Source organism: Cheilinus undulatus, linkage group 4, assembly GCF_018320785.1.
Source record: "Cheilinus undulatus linkage group 4, ASM1832078v1, whole genome shotgun sequence".
NCBI lineage: Eukaryota > Metazoa > Chordata > Actinopteri > Labriformes > Labridae > Cheilinus > Cheilinus undulatus.
The window spans coordinates 17,951,721-17,971,477 of NC_054868.1; the positions used below are offsets into that span (position 1 = coordinate 17,951,721).

Sequence of the window (19,757 nt, forward strand, 5' to 3'; positions counted from 1 at the left end):
AAACCACTGGTTCTGAAATGATGGCAGAACGCCAAAAACGTGGAACAACCCATGCCTCGAATGCTTTGAATGTTGCTGATGCATGTAAACTTACAAATGAGGAAGATTACTTTCTGTGACTGCGACTGAAAGCCATGAAGCCATGGCCGTATATTCAGCCGACGGAGGGCTCTGGGTCAAAAATTTTGCCCCTGGATAAAATAACCTTTTCTCATCTCCTTATTCTGACAGTTTTCGGACGTATTTTACATCACTGTGGCGGCAGGGAGATGCCGAGGGGCCTTAACCAAAGTGTGCTGAAAGGGACACTAAAGCATGTGATTAATCGCGATAAAAAATAGTGCACTAATTACTGACTTTACTCAGCCAATAATAATAAGCTGTATATTTAAGATACATTTTAAGGTCAATTTTAATTTATCTTGATTTCTGTGAATGTTCTCTATTATTTATAGTCATACATAATTAAAGTAAAAAAGTAATATCCACATTACGTAATATCCATCCATGTTTTAATCTCCCCATACTAGATGAATGCTCTGGATAGACATTTAATTATGAATTTATCATAGATCCACTAACATTATCTAACTTAAGGTAAAGCTATAATTTGAACATTATTAGAACAACTGGGTTCAGGGTAACTTTTCTGGCAAGTGTTGCATCAAGTCTACTGATGTTACAAATAACTCTGATTTATTAATTTGTGGCAGAGATGTGTACGTTGGTATCACAGCAATATGATCAATATAATACATAAGGAAAATAAACCATTTTGATGACTTGTCCAACATGTGAATGGTGTGGCAGCAGAAAAACTATTTGACACTACTAAGCCTACAATTAGCTACAACTTTGAGGTTTCCTGAGCCATAACCCCTGTTGATTCAGTGGGTCTACCATCAACTTCACAACAAAAGCTACAGAGAATTTAAATCTTCAGACCTTACAGAGAAATTCAGTCAGTACTACAAAAAAAAAAAAAAAAAAAATGGAAGCCATACTATAGTTAGCATACACGTTGTACTTTGTTGGATAAAGTTTTTGGATAATTATGAGACACACCACCTCTTAAATACAATCTGTCAACTATAGCCTCCAAAATGATTATAAAGTCTTATCATCACCTTTTAAAGTTATGGTTAAAATTTGATGAAGGTACAATTTACTGACTTCTGTGTTCTTATATGTTAATAAGGCACCTACCACCTCACTGATATATTTATCTGGCCATGTTTCCACATGTACATTCATGTATAAATGTTGTTTTATGTTGCACATTGGTACATCTTTCATTTGGGATATAAACTAGAACAGAAAACCCCACACATACTGTGTTAAGCAGGAGCAGCATTGATATAATAGTGCTCCTACCTTGTAAAACATCCCAGTTTTATTTCTGAATCAATTAAAATAGCTTAAAACAGTCGTCACACAATGATCCCGAGGCTTTTGGGGCCCAAAAATGTAGGCGTTACATTGAATGAAAGTCGTAACTCATAAAGATGCAAATGTAAATTTAAAACATGTAAGCACAAATTCTCAAATATAAATATTTATTGTGATGATTCTCTTCATTATCTACATTAATGGTTAATAGCAGACAGCGTAAACATGAATGTAAACAATTTAAGATGCTATAATGAGGACAGTCAGTAACATTGTGCATCAGCTATTGCAGCCCCATTTGTTCTTCTAAATGTGCATATTCAATAAGCAGTATTCATTAGCTGTGTTAGGATCAAATAATAAGTGCAAATATACAGTTTTCCTCATTAACATTTATCAAGTGTGGACGATATGTTGTGAGACATTATGATTGTTGAGAGTACAATTAAAAGCTACATTCACCCAGCACTGACATGAACTCTTTTGTAACCCTTGTTTTAGAGCTGTGGAGGAGATTGTCAGAGAAATAAACACACAAGATAGACCCACTCTTACACTGAACAATGGAAATATGCCCAAACAAACCACAGACCCTTGAAGTGTTGGTATGCCTGAGGAAAGTATTTCCTGATGATAGCATTGTGATCTATGGCTGTTATACAATCAGTGTTAGACCAACTATAATCAGCTCAGTAAAGCTGTAACAAAAACCATCCTTGAAGGGATATCCTTATGAGCATAGAAACATGAAGCTTTGCATGGGACAGGATTAACTACAGTAAACATAACTAGTGAAACAGTGAACTAGACAGTCAACACAATCCATACCACCTTTACATATATCAATCAACCCACTCAGATATTGTACATTTATTATTGCACAAACCTGAGTGATGCATATTTTGTCAGTATTAGTGCACAATGACTCTCTTCAGAGGTGTATGTTGATACAGAGGTATGTTGATTCAGGCGATGGATCCAAGACTGCCACTTCAGCTCTTCCCCATCATCTTCAAGAGAAGCTGCAGAAGAGAGAAAGACTTAAAACTGGTCAAAACATTTAAACGCTAGCCGTAACTGCTTAAAATCACCTTGCGCATTGATAATGTTCAGCTTTCTATCAGGGAAAAGAAAAAAAGAGGACATCCAAGAAAAATAACAGGGACATTCACCACGATCTCTAGGGGTGGAAATCTGCGTGCATGTACCTTTGTTAGATGATAGTCTCCATCAACCAGTTGCTCAATGATACTGAAATGGTCTGTATTTGCCACATCCTCCATGGTCACAGTGAGCCCTGCTGCCTCCACAGTCTGTGCAACCAAAACAAAGAAGTAAGTGAAGTGCATGTAATTTATTTCAAAGCCATGTCTCAATAATTTCTTAAGATTTTAACTTAAGACAATGAAATTTGGTTTGTCATGGTATCACACTACTGAAGTATGCACCAAGATTACCAGCAAAGAGAGGTGATGGAATAATCACTATTGGAAAGCTAATGAACGAAAATGGCTCCTAACTAGTTGATCATGTTTATTTTCATGAAAAAAGACAAACATTTCTAAAGATTTGATAATTTTATTAATAAAATCCTTGATTCTCAACTGATGGGACCCAAAAGTGGGTTGGGAAGTCATTCACAGTTGGTCCTCCATGTGTTCCTGTAAATGTATGTACCATAAAATACATGATGTCCTTTTATGTTGAAAGATACATTTACATTGCTTTGTTCAGTCACATCTTTTGCTCCATTCAAAGTCTGAACAGCCAATTTTCTGTTTGAAACATTTGGGTATACTTGAAAAATATAAGAAATTTGAGTCTTAATGATGGGGGTGGGTCCTGATGCTGGACCAGTTGAGATCCACTGCTGTAAATCACTCTACAATGAGTATTAGGGATGCACCAACAGCGAAAATCATGGATGATGCCGATGGTTAACGCAATTCAGCCAATGCAGACATGGATACTGGTGTTTTTCATCATTACTCTTGGTGTAAGACTCTGAGCCAACACTTTCTATCATGTTTGACCATGAAAACAGACCAGTCTGTCAAACTGTTGACCTCTTGAGCCTAATTAAAAACCCATTATTTTGGATGTGAGTTAATGCCAGTCCTGCTTAGAGCTTGTAACATCTCTTTAGAAAAAGGTATAATGCCCTTGTCATGGAATGAGGCAGTGATCCCAATCATTCCTAAAGAAGGCAAAGACCATTTGGAATGTGGATATTGCCTAATATAATTATAATCAGTGTTGAACACTGATTATAATTTTTTTTCCCAGCTTTAGTCATAGAATTGACTCAGTAAAAACTAATGTTCTATCTCATTACCTTTTACTATTTCAGGCACTTCCTGTAGAAATCCCCCCCAAAAAATCTCCTGGAACTGAATAAAGTGATTTCTAGATTTATTTGGTAAGGGAAGAAACCAAAGGTCAAACTTCAAACGCTACAACTGCAAAAGGAGAGGGGGGGGGGGGGGGGGCTTCTATGCAACCCAGATTAAGCCTCCAATAAATAATTGTACCCTAACATTTGAAGCTAGGTGGAAAGACATTGAACTCTCCAGAATGAATAATCCCCCAGTTCATGTAATACTAGCTAGGAAGAGTTTTAGATACTGTGCAAAGATCTCTTGATTAAAACCCAGTTAAAAATTTGGAGAATAATTAGAGAAGAGTATAAACTGGATGACAAAATACAAATAATTCAGTGGTGTGCCGATGATCCAGGTTTTAAACCGAACAAAATGGATCATGGATTTAAGTCATGGATCACAAAAGAAATAATAACATTCCTGTCTTTGACAGAAAAAGGTCAATTTAGAGATTTTATGTATTTAAAGAGAAAACATGGTCTTGAAAAAGCTGATTTTTACAGATATCTTCAGGTAAGACATTATTTTGATCATAATATAAGAAATGAATCAGACCTTGATGATCCAATGCTGATGTTACACTATATTGCCAAAAGTATTCACTCACCCATCCAAATAATTGAAATCAGGTGTTCCAATCACTTCCATGGCCACAGGTGTATAAAATCAAGCATCTAGGCATGCAGACTGTTTCTACAAACATTTGTGAAAGAATGGGTCGCTCTCAGGAGCTCAGTGAATTCCAGCGTGGTACTGTGATAGGATGCCACCTGTGCAACAAGTCCAGTGGTGAAATTTCCTCGCTCCTAAATATTCCACAGTCAACAATCAGTGGTATTATAACAAAGTGGAAGCGAAGTGGTAGGCCTTCTATGACTCTGTTGTGGCCTCGGCCAACTTCTACAGCGTGGTCTGCTGGGGGAGCAGCATCACAGCAGCTAACAGGAAGAGGCTGGACAAACTTATAAAGAAGGCCTGCTGTGTCCTGGGGTGCCCTCTGGAACCTGTGGAGGTGGGGGAGAGGAGGATGATAGCCAAGCTGTCCTCCATGGTGGACAACGACTCCCACCCCCTCCAACACACACTCACTGCACTAAGGAGCTCCATTAGTGATAGGATGATCCACCCGAAATGTGTGAAGGAGAGGTATCGCAGGTCTTTCCTTCCTGCAGCTGTTAGGCTCCACAACAGAAACTGCTCAAAAGAATCTGTGTAATAACTAATATTTATATGTATAATCTGTACACATTTGTATATATATTTGTGTATATAGGTGTACATATAAATATTTCCACCACACCCAATCTGTAATATAACAAACCTGTACATAACTGTTTGTAAATACTAGTTATAATTTGTAAGCTGATGTTTTTTTTTATGTTCCATGTTTTTGTATTTATTAGTGCACCTGTAATATTACATTTATTTGTCCTCTATTTCCATTGTGTTTCTGTCACCAATGGCCTGCTTTTGCCTAAGATACTTCATGGTGTGGGGTTGTTTTTCAGGAGCTGGGCTTGGCCCCTTAGTTCCAGTGAAAGGAACTCTGAATGCTTCAAGATACCAAGAGATTTTGGACAATTCCATGCTCCCAACTTTGTGGGAACAGTTTGGGGATGACCCCTTCCTGTTCCAACATGACTGTGCACCAGTGCACAAAGCAAGGTCCATAAAGACATGGATGAGAGAGTTTGGTGTGGATGAACTTGACTGGCCTGCACAGAGTCCTGACCTCAACCTGATAGAACACCTTTGGGATGAATTAGAGCGGAGACTGAGAGCCAGGCCTTCTTGTCCAACATCAGTGTGTGACCTCACAAATGTGCTTCTGGAAGAATGGTCAAAAATTCCCATAAAAACACTCCTAAACCCTGTGGAAAGCCTTCCCAGAAGAGTTGAAGCTGTTATAGCTGCAAAGCATGGACCAACATCATATTAAACCCTATGGATTAAAAATTAGTTCATATGCGAGTCAAGGCAGGTCAGCGAATACTTTTGGCGATATGGTGTATTTATTGGTGCTTACCAAACCTGTTCAAACAAGAGAATTATCTCTAAACTCTACAATATTCTAATGAAAAAGAAATTACACACAACAGAATATGTCAAACAGTAATGGGAGAGATAAGGTAATCTTTCAATATCAGACAAAAGATGGTCAAATATGTGGAATTTTGTATGGAAATGTACAAATTCTCATGTGTGATAGAAATTTGGTTGAAGTCCTGTATTTGTTTCTTTTGTGACTCCAGAGCAGAAAGCACATTTTGCATGAGGGGAAACCAAATGTTGGAGGCAGTGCAGGTCTCAGGAGGCCAACCACTGGCAAATTTTCTGGGAATGCCGAGTGAAAAAACCCTTTAGGTTAAAGTTTTATAAAGCATTAAAATCCATTGTTGAAATAGACATACCTCTACAGTTTGACACTTTAGTTTTAGGAAATGTAGATTTTCAGATACAGGAGTAGATTAATATTGTAAATAATGTTTATACTTCGGAAAATATTACTTTTTGTTTAAGTCTGCATAAAGATCTTTTTGTTAAACTATGGACCAACTGCATTAAATATGTCAAACCCATCCAGACAGATTTTGTGGAGATGACCATCCAAGGACCTTGAGGTGCCATGTAATCTTGGCAAACTACATTGTTGTTGTGGTTTTGTTGTACTTTTACCCCTCTGGAGACTATTCGTGGTGTGTTTTTGGTTGACCTTGTGTACACACTATACCTCTCCCATGTTGCACCTAGTTCCTTATACTTAAATAAAAGAGAAAAGACTGAATTGCATTGGAAACTCAGTTTCTTTTCCACATACAGTATATGATGTGTACTATGTCCGCCTTTCAGAATTGAAAAATAAAGAATTAAAAACTAGAAAAGGACTCTGAGTGCACAGACCTCCACCATTAGCCCTATCTCCCAATAGTGAAGAATCCTTTAAAAAATTCCTTGATCCAGACGGTGATCCGGATCACTCCCAAAATTTAATCAGTTCTTCCTTATGCTTCCTCTAACCCCTAACCTCCTTGGCAGAGGTAAAAAAAAACATTTTAATCAGTAATCATGGTTACTAGATGGTAGAATTAGATTCAATGGACACAAAAGATAAACATTTGCTACCGATATCTGTTCATTCCACATGCTAGTCAACGCAGGGCTAATATCAGCCAATACAAATGTTACTATGATGCATCTCTACACTCAAGTGAATAGCTTTGTGTTTGAGACAAAACATGGGTCTAAAGTTGGGCTGAAAGAAACAACATCTTGTGGACACAAAAGTAGCTTGTGTTACACTCGAACTTGATTCGACTTAAAGACTATTTTTTGTGCTTATGATCACTTACTTTAAAGTAATCTTCTGACTGCTTCCGAAACTCTGGTGAGTCGTTCTCAGCGACGGCTACAACAATGTGGCAGCTGGAGGAGGAGAGTTTGAGCTGAGGGACCAGCTTGCTGGGACTGTTCCTCACCGCTACCTCCCTGCAGACAGGAGACCACCAAAGGAGTAAAAAGGATCAGGAACCACAAAACAACAGAGGTCAATCAAATTCACACACGGATAAAGCCACACACACAATAAGCTTTACATGCACAATTTATTTCTCCTCCACAACATGATCACAGCAATTTTACACAAAGCTTTGGAGCATGCTCCCATTCTTCTCATTCAGTGTGCTTTAAATCCTTAACAGTCAATCCAACTTACCATTTGACAAGTTTTGCATAGTTGGTGGAAATGACCATCGTAAAACTATTGAAACATTAAGCCTGGTTCTGAGAAGTCTCTTATCTGAACATCAGATGATTATAGACCCCAGTAGAGAGAATCATAGCAAAATTAGGACTGCTGTAGTCAATTAGTTAAAGTCAGAAAATGTACTAATCCATCTACATATGAAAATCTGATTACAAGCCCTGTTTATCTTGTTGTTAATCTGATTATACCCCTACTCTTCCAAGAGTATCCCAACCAAATTACAGGGGGTCCTTTATATTTTCTGAATCATGATTAAAAAAAATCTCAAAAACCAAGATGCAGGCCGGAGATATAGAGTTTTCTATCTCATAAATTCCTTGTCCTTGCCAAAAAATGGTGCCTACATTACCCACAATGTAACCAAATGATCAACAGTTTGGTCAGAGATTTACGCAAGTCGCAGCTAATGTAGCATTGAGCTGCTATCTTCAACCAGAGATCAGGGAACTTTAAGTCTTAAGCAATCGCTTCAGGAGACTGGTTAGATTTCACACAGCTCCTTCTTGGTCAAAAACACAAACTATGCATTAAGACCTTTGAAAAGGGGGCGGTGAACTAACACCTTTAGTCTGTTTTGTTACCTAAATATATATCGACACTAGCTCCCATATACTGTATAATGCAAAAACTTGGTGGTAGAGGATTAGTGGTAGAGTTGGTTGTCTTCTCTTAACTGAAAGGTTGGGGGTTTGATCCCCTGCTCCTGCAGCCCACATGTCAAAATGTCCTTTGTTCAAGATGCTGAACCCTAAACTGCTGCATCAGTGACATGTGAATGTGTATGAATGGGATGAGACAAGACTGATGGACATTATCACAACCTCTGCCATCACTGTGTGAATGTGGTGTGAATGGGTAAGTGTAACCTGTAGTGTAAAAAGCCCTTTGGGTAGTCAGATGACTAAAGAAGCACTGTACAAGCTGAAGCCCATTAACCATTGCCTTCAAGCATGGCTGTAATGGGTTAAAAATGGCAGGGGTGGAAAGAGTACAAGAGTATTGTAATCAAGTAAAAGTACAGTTACTTTGATGGAAAATTACTTGAACTGTCAGATTAATCCAATTAACTTGGATCCACTATTAACTCACAGACAGCTCAGTGGACCAGTCTAAAGTCATCTTGACCATGTGTTATCAAAGATGTAACTTTTTATTATCCCCTTCTTTCCTTTTCAATCCATAACAAATCCTTCGGTCCGTGATTAAATTCATGTTATAACTTTGATCTACCTATAAAAGCAGGTCTGTATCAAAACAGGACGTCAATAACCCTTACAGTAAAAAAAAAAAAAATCCAAAATGACAAAAAACAACTTTGAATGAAAATAGTGGAACTTCAAGATGTGCTAAAAAGGGTGTGACTAATCGCAACTAACTACAGAAATCCCGAGATTATTCCTGATTAAAAATTTGAATCTTTTGACAGCCCTAAAATTACTTTACGTGAAAGTAAAAATACTAAAGTAAAGCTAAAAAAATTCATTTAATGGTTACTGAGTAGTTACTTTTGATACCAGAGGGGGTTGAAAGTTAAAATAAGATTTTTCCTTCATGTGAAAAGAATCAAGAGAATATGAAGAGCTAAGTGGTAGGGGCAAGGGGTGAGGTGGGATTGAGCCTTGCCCCTACGTGTTTCTCAACGCCATGTGGTATCAGGAAAACAAAAAACTGGCCAGTTCCACAAAGTTGATGAAAAGCTTGAGCATTCTTTGTCATTTATTTTTCATTTTTAATCTCAGTTACGGATTTTACCTAAATTGTAGTTAAGTACAATACTTTCCCTAAAATACACTTAAAATAAGAAACTACTCAGAAAAGAACAAGTTCACAAAAAGCTCAATTACAGTAACACGAATAAGTTATAAGTTACTTTCCACCCCTGCAAAATGGTGGCTGACTGTTTAATAATCATGGGAAGATCTCTAATGAATGCTGCATGTCATCCACCTAATTGTTCTTTACATTGACTCTTCTTATGCACATAAGCTTAACTGAAACTGTTTACTAGTACTGTCAAAATAGACAAAATTACATTTGCCAGTAGGGTTACTGTGATTATAAACAGAGGAAAAAAATCATAAAACAGAACTTTGCATGAGACTATTTTCATCAGAAGACCTCTATTTTTAACAAACTACGGTAGATACTTGCCAGTGGATTTTTTTATCTTCTAAATTACAAAATTTGCAAATCGGCACAAGAGTAAGATCTCTGACTGAAGATGAATACTGCCATTATAACAAATGACGAGAGATCTCCAGGTTACAGCAAGTCTAGGTCTACATAAGTACAATTATTGCTTTTTCCATATTCTGTGTGTGGCATAAGTTTTCATGCTTCACTCCTGTCCCTGTACAAATAGAAATACAGTGACTGAGTAAAAGCAAATTAATACAAAATACTGTACTTACTCTGTCATCTTCAAAGGCTCATTGACATAGGTGGACAGAATGGGCAGAAGGTCGTATATACCACTGACTAGAAAAGCACCTGAAGCAATAGGAAAGAACAAAATCAGCAATCATATATCAGCTGTGCATCATCTTTGATAATGTTTACATTTGCCTTGACATCCAATGTGAGCACCTGGTTACCAAGTTGACTGTACTTCAGTATGTGTCCACACTATGCATGAAAAATATGTCCTTAGTGACAACCAGCAATCAGAACTCACTTTCCTGAAGCAACAGCCCATGTATTATTTCCATGGTTCTCAAGCTTACTGTGGCTAGGTATCCCTGCATGCTGTGTGCAGTGAAGACACTAGTAAAAAGGATGAATGGGAATGGATTAGCCACGAGCTAAGAGCCAAGTGGCAACTCTTCAACAGCTTTTCACCCTCACCCCTAAACAGCTTTTCTGCCTCATTTTGTGATAACTACCATTTAAAAGGTAATGGTCAAATACTATTAAGCAAATAAACTCTGTGGGGCGCTAGTAAGTTTATATGGATGACTCAGGCAAAAATGAGGCAAGATGAGGAGCTGTGTGGGAGCCAAAATGCTGTCTTTTAATTACCGGGCTGAGCCAGAAGATCCAGATCTCTGGAAAAAAAAATCCCATGATTACTAGTGAGTCTGGATTGATGCCGATAAGCTATGCTTTTTGCTTTCTGGTTTACCATTACAGATAACCTTTGATGCTTGAAAGCAATCCAGACCACCATTCAGTCTGAGCTATTGGATACAAACATCTTCTGTACACACTGAGGTGTATGCACACCTATCATTAAGGATTACCACTTAGCATCCCAATGCCTAAAACAGATGTTAACCCAAGGTATAATGTTTTATCTCAATCTGCCTCATCTAGAGTAATCTGTTTGTCAGACATAAATTAATGTGCTAAATTAATCAATTGTGCTATAATACCCGAACTTTACCTTTAATCTGAGGAGTGATGCTGTACTGGGACCAGTCAGTGGAGAGGACCATAGCCACCAGGTGAGCTCCAGCAGAGTGACCACACAGGTACAGACCACTGCAGGGGGATTAGTGAGAGTCCATTCATAACTCACAGTGATTTATGCAGATGAGAAGGAAGAACTCAAGGAAATTAAAGAAGATCAGAAAACAAGCCTGGGCACCTGATGTGAGAATACTGCTGTACAACAGACACCACACTCTTGCGAACCTGAGACACCATGAGGTCCATGTTACCTGAGAAAAGAAAAGAGACAGCTCAGACATTCCACGGTCATCTTAAAGAAACGATTTTTTAAACTTAATATTTTGAGAAATATAAAGCCTTGCCTTTGGGGGCTATGTCATAGCCGACTGCAACCACCACTACTCCTTTGTCAATGAGTGGAACAGCCATGAATCCCGACTCCTCCTTGCTGTCCGAGCACATAACATTAACATGAAAAACGATCTGAACAAAAAGTTTATACCTGCATCGCAGTCTAAACTCGTACCTGAGAAACTGCCAGTAACCCCCATGTATGTAGATAACAAGCGGGACATCTGAAACAGAGAACCAGACGTGTTCAGACCAGCATGTGTTATTTTAGCTTCTTTGTGTGTGAAAGATTGAGAAGAGGTGTCAAGGCAGTCACAACGCTAGTACCTAAAGAGTTGGTGCTGGGTATGTATACATCCAGTTTCTCTCCTTCTCCCTCTCCATACGGCACATTGAGCAAAGTTTGAGCCAGACCACGGGCACGCTCTGTACCTGAACACAAACAAGGGTAAGCTATGCACTATACAGACAGTGAGAAAGAATACATTTAGCTTTTTCCTCTTCTATTTCTGGTTGTATTAGCCCATTCAAGGGCTATACCAGCTAGTAGCATTAAAATGTTTTAGGCTCTTGATCTAGGTATGAAGTTAACTGCCGCAGATAAAATTAGGCATTTCTATTCAGCTGTTTCATTGATAACTGTCTCATGGGGCCCCATGGAATCCCTCAGTTTAGTGGCACTGATTATGAACACAACATCCCCTGTTCAAATCTAGTAAGGGAGTTTTGTGGTATGTCATTCCCCGTCTCCCCCCTCCTCAAACACTTCCTGTCATCTTGCTGCTGTCGGCTCTCTAATAAAGGCATCAAATAATAGGGAGGGGAAACCTCATTTTCCGTTATCCCCTTTTTACAGCCCTGACCAAAATCAACTGACTCAGTATGTTCACAAATTTAGTAACTAACATGTAATATTCTTTACAGATAACAAATACAACTAGAAAAGCACACAGAGAGCGCAGACCTTCACCATTAGCCCTTTCTCCCAATAGTGAAGAATCCTTTAAAAAATTCCTGGATTCAGACGGTGATCCGGATCACTCCCAAAATCAAATCAGTTCTTCCTTATGCCATTTCTGACATTTCATGAAAATTTCATCAAAACCCATCCAGAACTTTTTGAGTTATGTTGCTAAAAAACTAAAAAACTAACTAACTAACTAACTAACCCTGCCAATCACATAACCTCCTTGGCAGAGGTAATAATATGTGTGGATATTTAAAGAAAAACAGCATACTGTATATTTTGGTGATTCATATTAATCAAAAGTCCATACACTCTTTAAGGCAACACTTCTCAACTGGTCTTGCCTCAGGACCTACCACAACTTCTTTAATGAATCATGACCTTAATTTCTACAAATTTTTAACCACTCACATTTATAAAGAAAAATGTTGAAGTTCGGACCTTAAAGATGAAAAACAACACAGGTCTGACTCTGAACAAAAGGGACAGGACAAAATAAATGTTTCAAAAGTGCATCTTTACAGATGACCTGGGAGGATATGCATGCAAAATAATTACTTTACTCCAGTTCTAAATAAAAACATTAATTTTTATTGTTTCCTACTACAGAGAAAGAGATTTTGATAAGTTAACACCATTATGGGAAAACCAGATAAGTTATCTCAACAGGATAAATAAGTTTATCATTGCACTTAAAGAGCTCTCAGTTGAAAATTGTTCATCTTTAAGAACAGTGCTGCACTCCTCAATTTTACTTCTCCCTCACTTGCCAAACAAAATCAAGAAGGGGCAGGACTTCAGACAGCAGCGGAAGAGAAACCCATCTGACTCATCTTTTTTCAAGGTTAGTTTTCAGGTCTGCAGCTGCTGCCTGTGTGATAACAGGATTACTTTAAATTGTCTGTATGTCTTCTGTGTGATATTTCCTTGAAATGAAGCACATAGAGCTATTTTAAAACGTCACATATACTACCGAGGAAAGTGGGATTCATTTTATGTAATGTAGCGACAACAAGCGCTAGTGAGAAGCGCTCTGGAATTGAGGTCCTGTGAGGCTATGGACATGCAGCCTTAATTTCAAAGCACACATTTATGGCCCACTGAAAACTGCTGTGTGCCTGAGTTTTGGTCCCCGACCCACCTGTTGAGAACCATTATTCTAAAATGAAAGTTCTAGGCATTTAAACAAACTTTTAGAAGTATCTTCAGTTGGAGTTTTTGATGCCATGTGTTTTATATAATTGACAGCATTTAAAAGTAGACTTTTAAAGCTTTTGACTTCAGTCATATTTTATCAAAAGTTGCAATGAGATAGGGAGAGGGCTGTTCGCCTTTAATTTTGGCAGGTAAAATTAGGAAGGTACCCTTATGTTAAGTGGCAGCAACAACTATTTTGGCCACCATGATGGCATCGAGACAGGTATTGATACTTTTGGATTGTATCGTGAGAATTTTTATATCATGACAACTCTACTAGTTTAGCTTAAATTCAAAGAAGCACGTTTGCTTTTTAGTTTTATTTTCTGACAGAGCGCGTTTTGTCAGCGAAACTGTGTTTTTCTATAATCTCCTTATGGAATCAAAGGCTACTCTCCCAGACAGACAACATTTGGCATAACACCTGTTTTCGGCCTGTCTATTCGCCAAACCGGATTTCTGTTGTTGCGTATTAGCATGTAGCTTCAAAATACACCGACCTTCTTTTAACGCCTTTACGTGAGCCTTGATCACGTCGTCTGCAGACATCCTGTGCGACCACTGGCTGGGTGAATACTGCTTCTCGAGCTCCTGTCACACGGGGAGACCAATGTCAGCAGTGCGTCCATGAAACCCCAACAACACACCACCATTGATTCAGCCGGTGAAAAGCACTGTAAACACTGCATACAGCGCCCTCCTCTGACAAGACTCTGCTAGGACGTCATTCTGTCAGTGTAACTTCCAGCTATTTTAAACAATTATGGTCCACAAGGTCACAGCTGGAGACATTATAGCAAATATTATAGCCTATATATTATTACATTCGGTTAATATCTATAACACCACCGCGCTAACACAAAAAAGTCAAATACTTACATCTTTCTGCATTTTAGTCCAGTGCGACATTTTCTCTCTTAACTCCACTCTCTGAAGGTCTACGGACTGATAAATCCGACTGTGTGTGCTAGTCTGCTGAGGGACTGAACTTTAGACCTGTGACCCCTACCTGACTTACACAACTTCATAGTAAACTGATAGAAAAGCTAAATAGGACCACGCAGACTGGGCGAGGACGAAACTTCACCATTTCCCTATTTGCACGTTGTGACTAAACGACCGAATAAAACAAATAAATAAATGAAAGCGTAGTCATGGAGTCTTAGTCAGATGTTTTGACATTAAAGCATTCCTGTAAATACAATGCTTAAGTGTAATATTTAGCCCTATGACAATGTGAGATCATACAAGGAAAAGTAGTAAACATATTAGATTATAAGTAGCCTACAGTTAAGGTTAACATTAAATTATATGATAGGGCTTTCTGTGGGTACAACTTTGTCTGTCCGATCATAACTCACTTTTTTGACTGACAACTTCTCTTGGTTGGACTTACTTTAGGTCCCTGTAAAGTTTAATCGAACCTTTGTGTCTTAACACACCAGATATGTAATAAGGTTGCTGAAAACACGTGAAAACACTGAGATCTACTTGTGACTGTTTTTTTTTTTTTTTTTTTTTTTTTTAATATCTAGACTGTTAGAAAGTTGTTAATCTCTTTCCTGGCTTGGTTTTATTTAAGTAGAGGAAAAATCTGAGCCCATGACATCACTGATCTTGACAGGGAATCCCCCCGCCCCCGAACAGTACAAGGATATAAAATCACAGAGAAGTTCATCTCAGTACAGTTTTTTAGCTGATGTCACTGCCTTCACCGAAAGTTAAACACCCGCTACATGCTGGTTTTTTGTTCATTGTGAGTATCATTTCCCAAGTCTATCAGCCACAATAGACTACGGGTCATAAAAAGGTATCATAATGGAGAGACTTGTACCAGAAAACAGTAAATTTGATCCTCAACTTCTGTCTCTGATCTGGTACAGAGCCAGGCAGCTGCACTCTGATCAGAAACTTTTTTTTTTTTTTGAGAGGATTGTTTTTCTCGGGATTAGGTGTGACTTCCGTTCATTCAACTAACACCCCCATATAATCCTAAACTAGACTTTACCACTTCGTTTTTCATGATTTTGGAGCTTAATTTTATAAACTTAGAGATGTTTTTCACAACTGAAATTTTGCCTGGTGGTTCATATCACAGTGGCCTGTCATACAACAAACCTAAAATAAAGATTTATTATCACTCTACAGGGACTTTAAAATGCTTAATGTGTTGCAAAAGGCTATTCTGTAAGTGTTATTGTTTTACTAGTTAAAACATAAAATTCCCATACCTCCCTTGGCACTGGTCTTTTAAAATGAAGACAATTCTCAGTACATATAGAGAAAGGTAGTACAAGGTGTAAATGATATGTTTAAAGTTGGCTGAATTACATCATGTAGGCTACTGTAAAGGCCTATTGTGCAATGGTCCACACTGCACACACTGGTCCTCCTGAGATACTTTGGAGCAGAACCATCACATTCTCACAAAGAAATCAATATCTGTACCTCTATTTTAAAAAGTTTAAATCTTTCATTCATCACATAGGATTTACATCCCTTTTTCATGTGCAAAAACATGACATAACAACATGAAGCCCAGCCATAGCCCAGCATTTTTCTTTGTATGGCAAGTAAAATGGTGTGAACAATTCTATGTCCTCCACCCACAACAAATATGTGCACAAAAACCCTGTAAAAACAAACTACATGCATTTCACACGTATTGTATACTTCAGACACAATCACATTGTCAGATATAAATAAGCAATATGAGTTTATAGACACATCTTGCTATCGTCCACTTATAAAGTACTCTATCCCTGGTGTATTACTCATGCTAAAGTTATTTTCTACCAATTGTTACCTAATTTAATTGATCACAAACCTAGATTTGCACATATAGCACACTGGAATTGAATATATACAGTACATTTTTAGTCTTGTTTTTATCCATATAGTAAAATGTTTTTATTTAAAGACGTCACCGTCAACTAATAACCTCCATTACACTGTATGATCAACACTTTTACTATAAATATTTTCTTAAACTTTTTTCGCAACAAGAGCAGCTGCATTTTGACATTAATCTCAACATTTTACCATTTACACTGCTGTTCACTCTTACTTCCTACACTAAGCTGATGTTGATTTTGATTGGTCAGTTTTGGCGCCTACGCTACCTAACGTCACATCTCCACTGAATCTGATAGGGTCGGATAGTCACGTGACTGCTTGGGTTGTTGAGTTTTGGATAAACGACACACCAGCGCGGCAGATTCAACTTTTGTCTCAGAGAGCAGTTGTACAGTAGCACTAAATAACCGTAGCAATATTTTATTTTTTGTTAAACTGTTTTTTAAATTAACCTCATATTAACATAAAGATGGACTGTGTGGATTTTCCAAGAATTTTTCCAAACTCACCGAGGAAAACACGGGGACAGATTCAGGTAAGAATCTGGTTAGGGTAACGATTTCATCTTGTTTAAATCAAACCCTCAGCAGATAAAGTTTAATATAGCTTGGGTTTACTTTAGTATGCGTACTTCTAGTCTACGTCAGTTGTTTGTTTGGAGGGATTGCTTGACATTATCAAGACAAAACTAACAGCCCCTCCATTGTTATTCTCAGGTCATATTTGGACCGATGTTTTCAGGCAAAAGGTGAGTTACTCATGCACAAAATTTAAAGCTGCACATCTCTGTGCAGTTTTGGATAGCTTGTGTCACTCATGTAACATTTTTAGGAAATATTTAAGTGTCAATTGTCACATTTTCCGCCACAAGATGAACCTCCCGCCAAATCGTCTGCATTGTTTACTGTAACCAGCTGCCTCCTACAGCTGAGCATGCTTTCAATGTTTCAACATTTTGAACCCACTTTACACTGGCTTTGCACATTTACACTAGAAAAGGTGTCATACGTTGTCATGTTGCCAAAATATACATTGTTTATGTTCAGCTGGACTTCACTTGTGCTATTTGTGTGTCATTTACTTTACAGTACTGAACTAATGCGAAGAGTGCGCCGTTTCCAGATAGCCCAGTACAACTGCTTGGTGGTCAAATATGCAAAGGACACTCGTTATTCTGATTCAGGCATGGCAACACATGACAAGTAAGTCCTCTAGTTTTAATTTACTTTTCATTCATCTTATTGGTTATATTTACGGATGTAAAGTTGTCTTTGAAGAATAAGGTCAGTAAACAGGAAATGTTCAAGTAAAACTAGGGTGGATATGCAGAAACGGATGCTTGCAGATATGTATGAACATGGCTGAAGGGAAAATACGAAGTTTACACCTACATACCCACAATCAGTGTTCTTTTGCTGACATTAGACACTGTATTTGAATTTGAATGAAGTCAGGAGTGTCTCCAGTGGATTTTTGAATGAGGAAACATACAGTAACGTAGTTAATGCAAATCTGAAGAGAAGATGACCTCTAGTGGTTGGATTCCTGTGTACATTTTTTGGCTGAACTTTCAAACCTTTTCACAAGTTTGTATGGGATACATTTTGAATATATTTTGTATGATTTTTTTCCCCTGTCTCTTCTGTCCCTCTTTCAGAAATACAATGGCAGCTATACCAGCCAACTGCCTTCAGGATGTGCGGAGTCAAGCATTGACAGCCTGTGTAATTGGAATTGATGAAGGACAGTTTGTAAGTATACATAACTTGGACTTACTATTCTTGTACTTCATGGTCTTTTTACACAGATACAAGGGTGGCTTACTGATTCAGTGAAAGGTGGTAACTCTGAGACAAATTCCCCTCTCGTTATATCAGTGTACTTTTTGTGTAATTGTAGTTTCCAGACACAGTGGAGTTCTGTGAGGAGATGGCCAATTTAGGGAAGACAGTCATTGTTGCTGCTTTAGATGGAACCTTCCAGAGAAAGGTGAGTAACTGTCTGTCATTATGAGCAAATAACACACTGACCAGTGCAAACTAACACATAGTGCATGTTGCTGAGGAAGACAGAGCGCTTCTGTGCGTAGAAACAAGACAAAATGTTGGAGACAAGAAACACATTATTTTGGAAAGACTGAACAATCTGCTCAAGCTGCAGAATAACAGCACAATGTGAGCATTCCTCCATATAGACAATGTGTTTGTCCTTGTAATGTTATTTACCTCTGTCCATTCAGTGGCACTAATCGTGTTTTTTTGTCTTCCTGTTCATTCTTGTAGCCATTTGGAAACATCTTGAACCTGGTTCCTCTGGCTGAGAGTATAGTGAAGCTGCATGCTGTCTGTATGCAGTGTTACAAAGAAGCTGCTTACACTAAGAGGATAGGAGCAGAGAAGGAGGTGAGAAAGTCAACTTTGGCAGGTTTCAAAACAAGTAAACACTTTCAAAGGGTGCTGAAGATACTGAAAAGCTATAGGATTTAGCATCTCTGTACTTGTTTAATTGTAATAAAGTACATTCAGCAGTATTTACTACAACTTGGGTATGAAAGATCTGCAATTATATTAACATTTAGTTGCCATGTTTTGTCGTCATAAATCAGCTCTGAATTTTGCCTTGTAGATTGATCAATAGATGCTGTCTGATTTTGCTCATCATATTCTTACAGCTGTTGGCCTTTCTTCCTCTGTTTACCAGGTGGAGGTGATCGGTGGAGCTGACAAGTATCAGGCTGTGTGTAGAAAATGTTATGGAGGTCTCATGGTTGACAAAGAGAACAGCATTCCCTTCAGAGATGAAACTCCAAATAATGTCCCTGCAGGAAAACATGTGGAACCTGGGTTTCCCAGAAAGCTTTTTTCCTCTCTCCAACTTTGAGCATCAGAATTAGATTTTTTGCAGATTGTCGGCCTATGGAATCCCAAATCAAAACATTTGTTTGCTTCTGTGGTTGTTTGGTTTTTAATTGGTGCAGTCTTTAGTTTTTTTTTGTCATAGACAGGGCATTGCAATGAATAACCCTGAAAATGAGTGTCAATGCATTATTCATGATCGTAGTTTTAACTGCATGACCTGTTATCCTGTCAAATATGTGGTTTTAAGTTATTTTTAATGAACAAAATGTGGTCTTCTTGAATTTAGGATGTAAATGATGTAATGTGTTGACTTTTTGACAAGTCAGTGGTGTAATAGAAGTAAAATTTCTGTTTTACACATTCAACCTAAGTAATGTAGCCTTTCCTCCCAGTACATTCAGAGATGAGTAATATTTCCTCACACTTTTACAACTTGAATGTTTTTAAATCAGCACAACAACTGAGAGACGTAACTCTATGCCCTAACATACTACAGGAGACCAAAATAGCCTGCTAAAATCCTGGCAGGCTCCAAGGATGTGCAGAGCTGGCAGGCTGGGATGGAAAAGTATATCCTAAACACTGAACAAAACCTGTATTACCTC

At 38.1% G+C, this 19,757-nt stretch overlaps 2 protein-coding genes across 2 annotated transcripts; one reads left to right on the forward strand and one right to left on the reverse strand.

The window, feature by feature from the left end:
• Positions 1-1,542: 1,542 nt before the first annotated feature.
• On the reverse strand, positions 1,543-14,448 carry afmid (arylformamidase). The gene is made up of 11 exons (XM_041784580.1): positions 14,318-14,448; positions 13,939-14,029; positions 11,602-11,706; positions 11,450-11,498; positions 11,286-11,371; positions 11,120-11,192; positions 10,916-11,013; positions 9,945-10,023; positions 7,121-7,256; positions 2,598-2,702; positions 1,543-2,411 (listed from the first exon to the last, which is right to left on the reverse strand). The coding sequence occupies exons 1-11, from the start codon at positions 14,345-14,347 to the stop codon at positions 2,382-2,384; spliced, it is 882 nt and encodes a 293-aa protein (XP_041640514.1). The 5' UTR covers positions 14,348-14,448; the 3' UTR covers positions 1,543-2,381.
• Positions 14,449-16,625: 2,177 nt separating this feature from the next.
• Positions 16,626-19,517, forward strand: tk1 (thymidine kinase 1, soluble). Its single transcript, XM_041784582.1, has 7 exons — positions 16,626-16,829; positions 17,011-17,042; positions 17,383-17,496; positions 17,952-18,045; positions 18,194-18,283; positions 18,577-18,696; positions 18,995-19,517. Exons 1-7 carry the CDS (start codon positions 16,764-16,766, stop codon positions 19,172-19,174), a joined length of 696 nt encoding a protein of 231 aa, XP_041640516.1. The 5' UTR covers positions 16,626-16,763; the 3' UTR covers positions 19,175-19,517.
• The last annotated feature ends 240 nt before the right edge of the window (positions 19,518-19,757 follow it).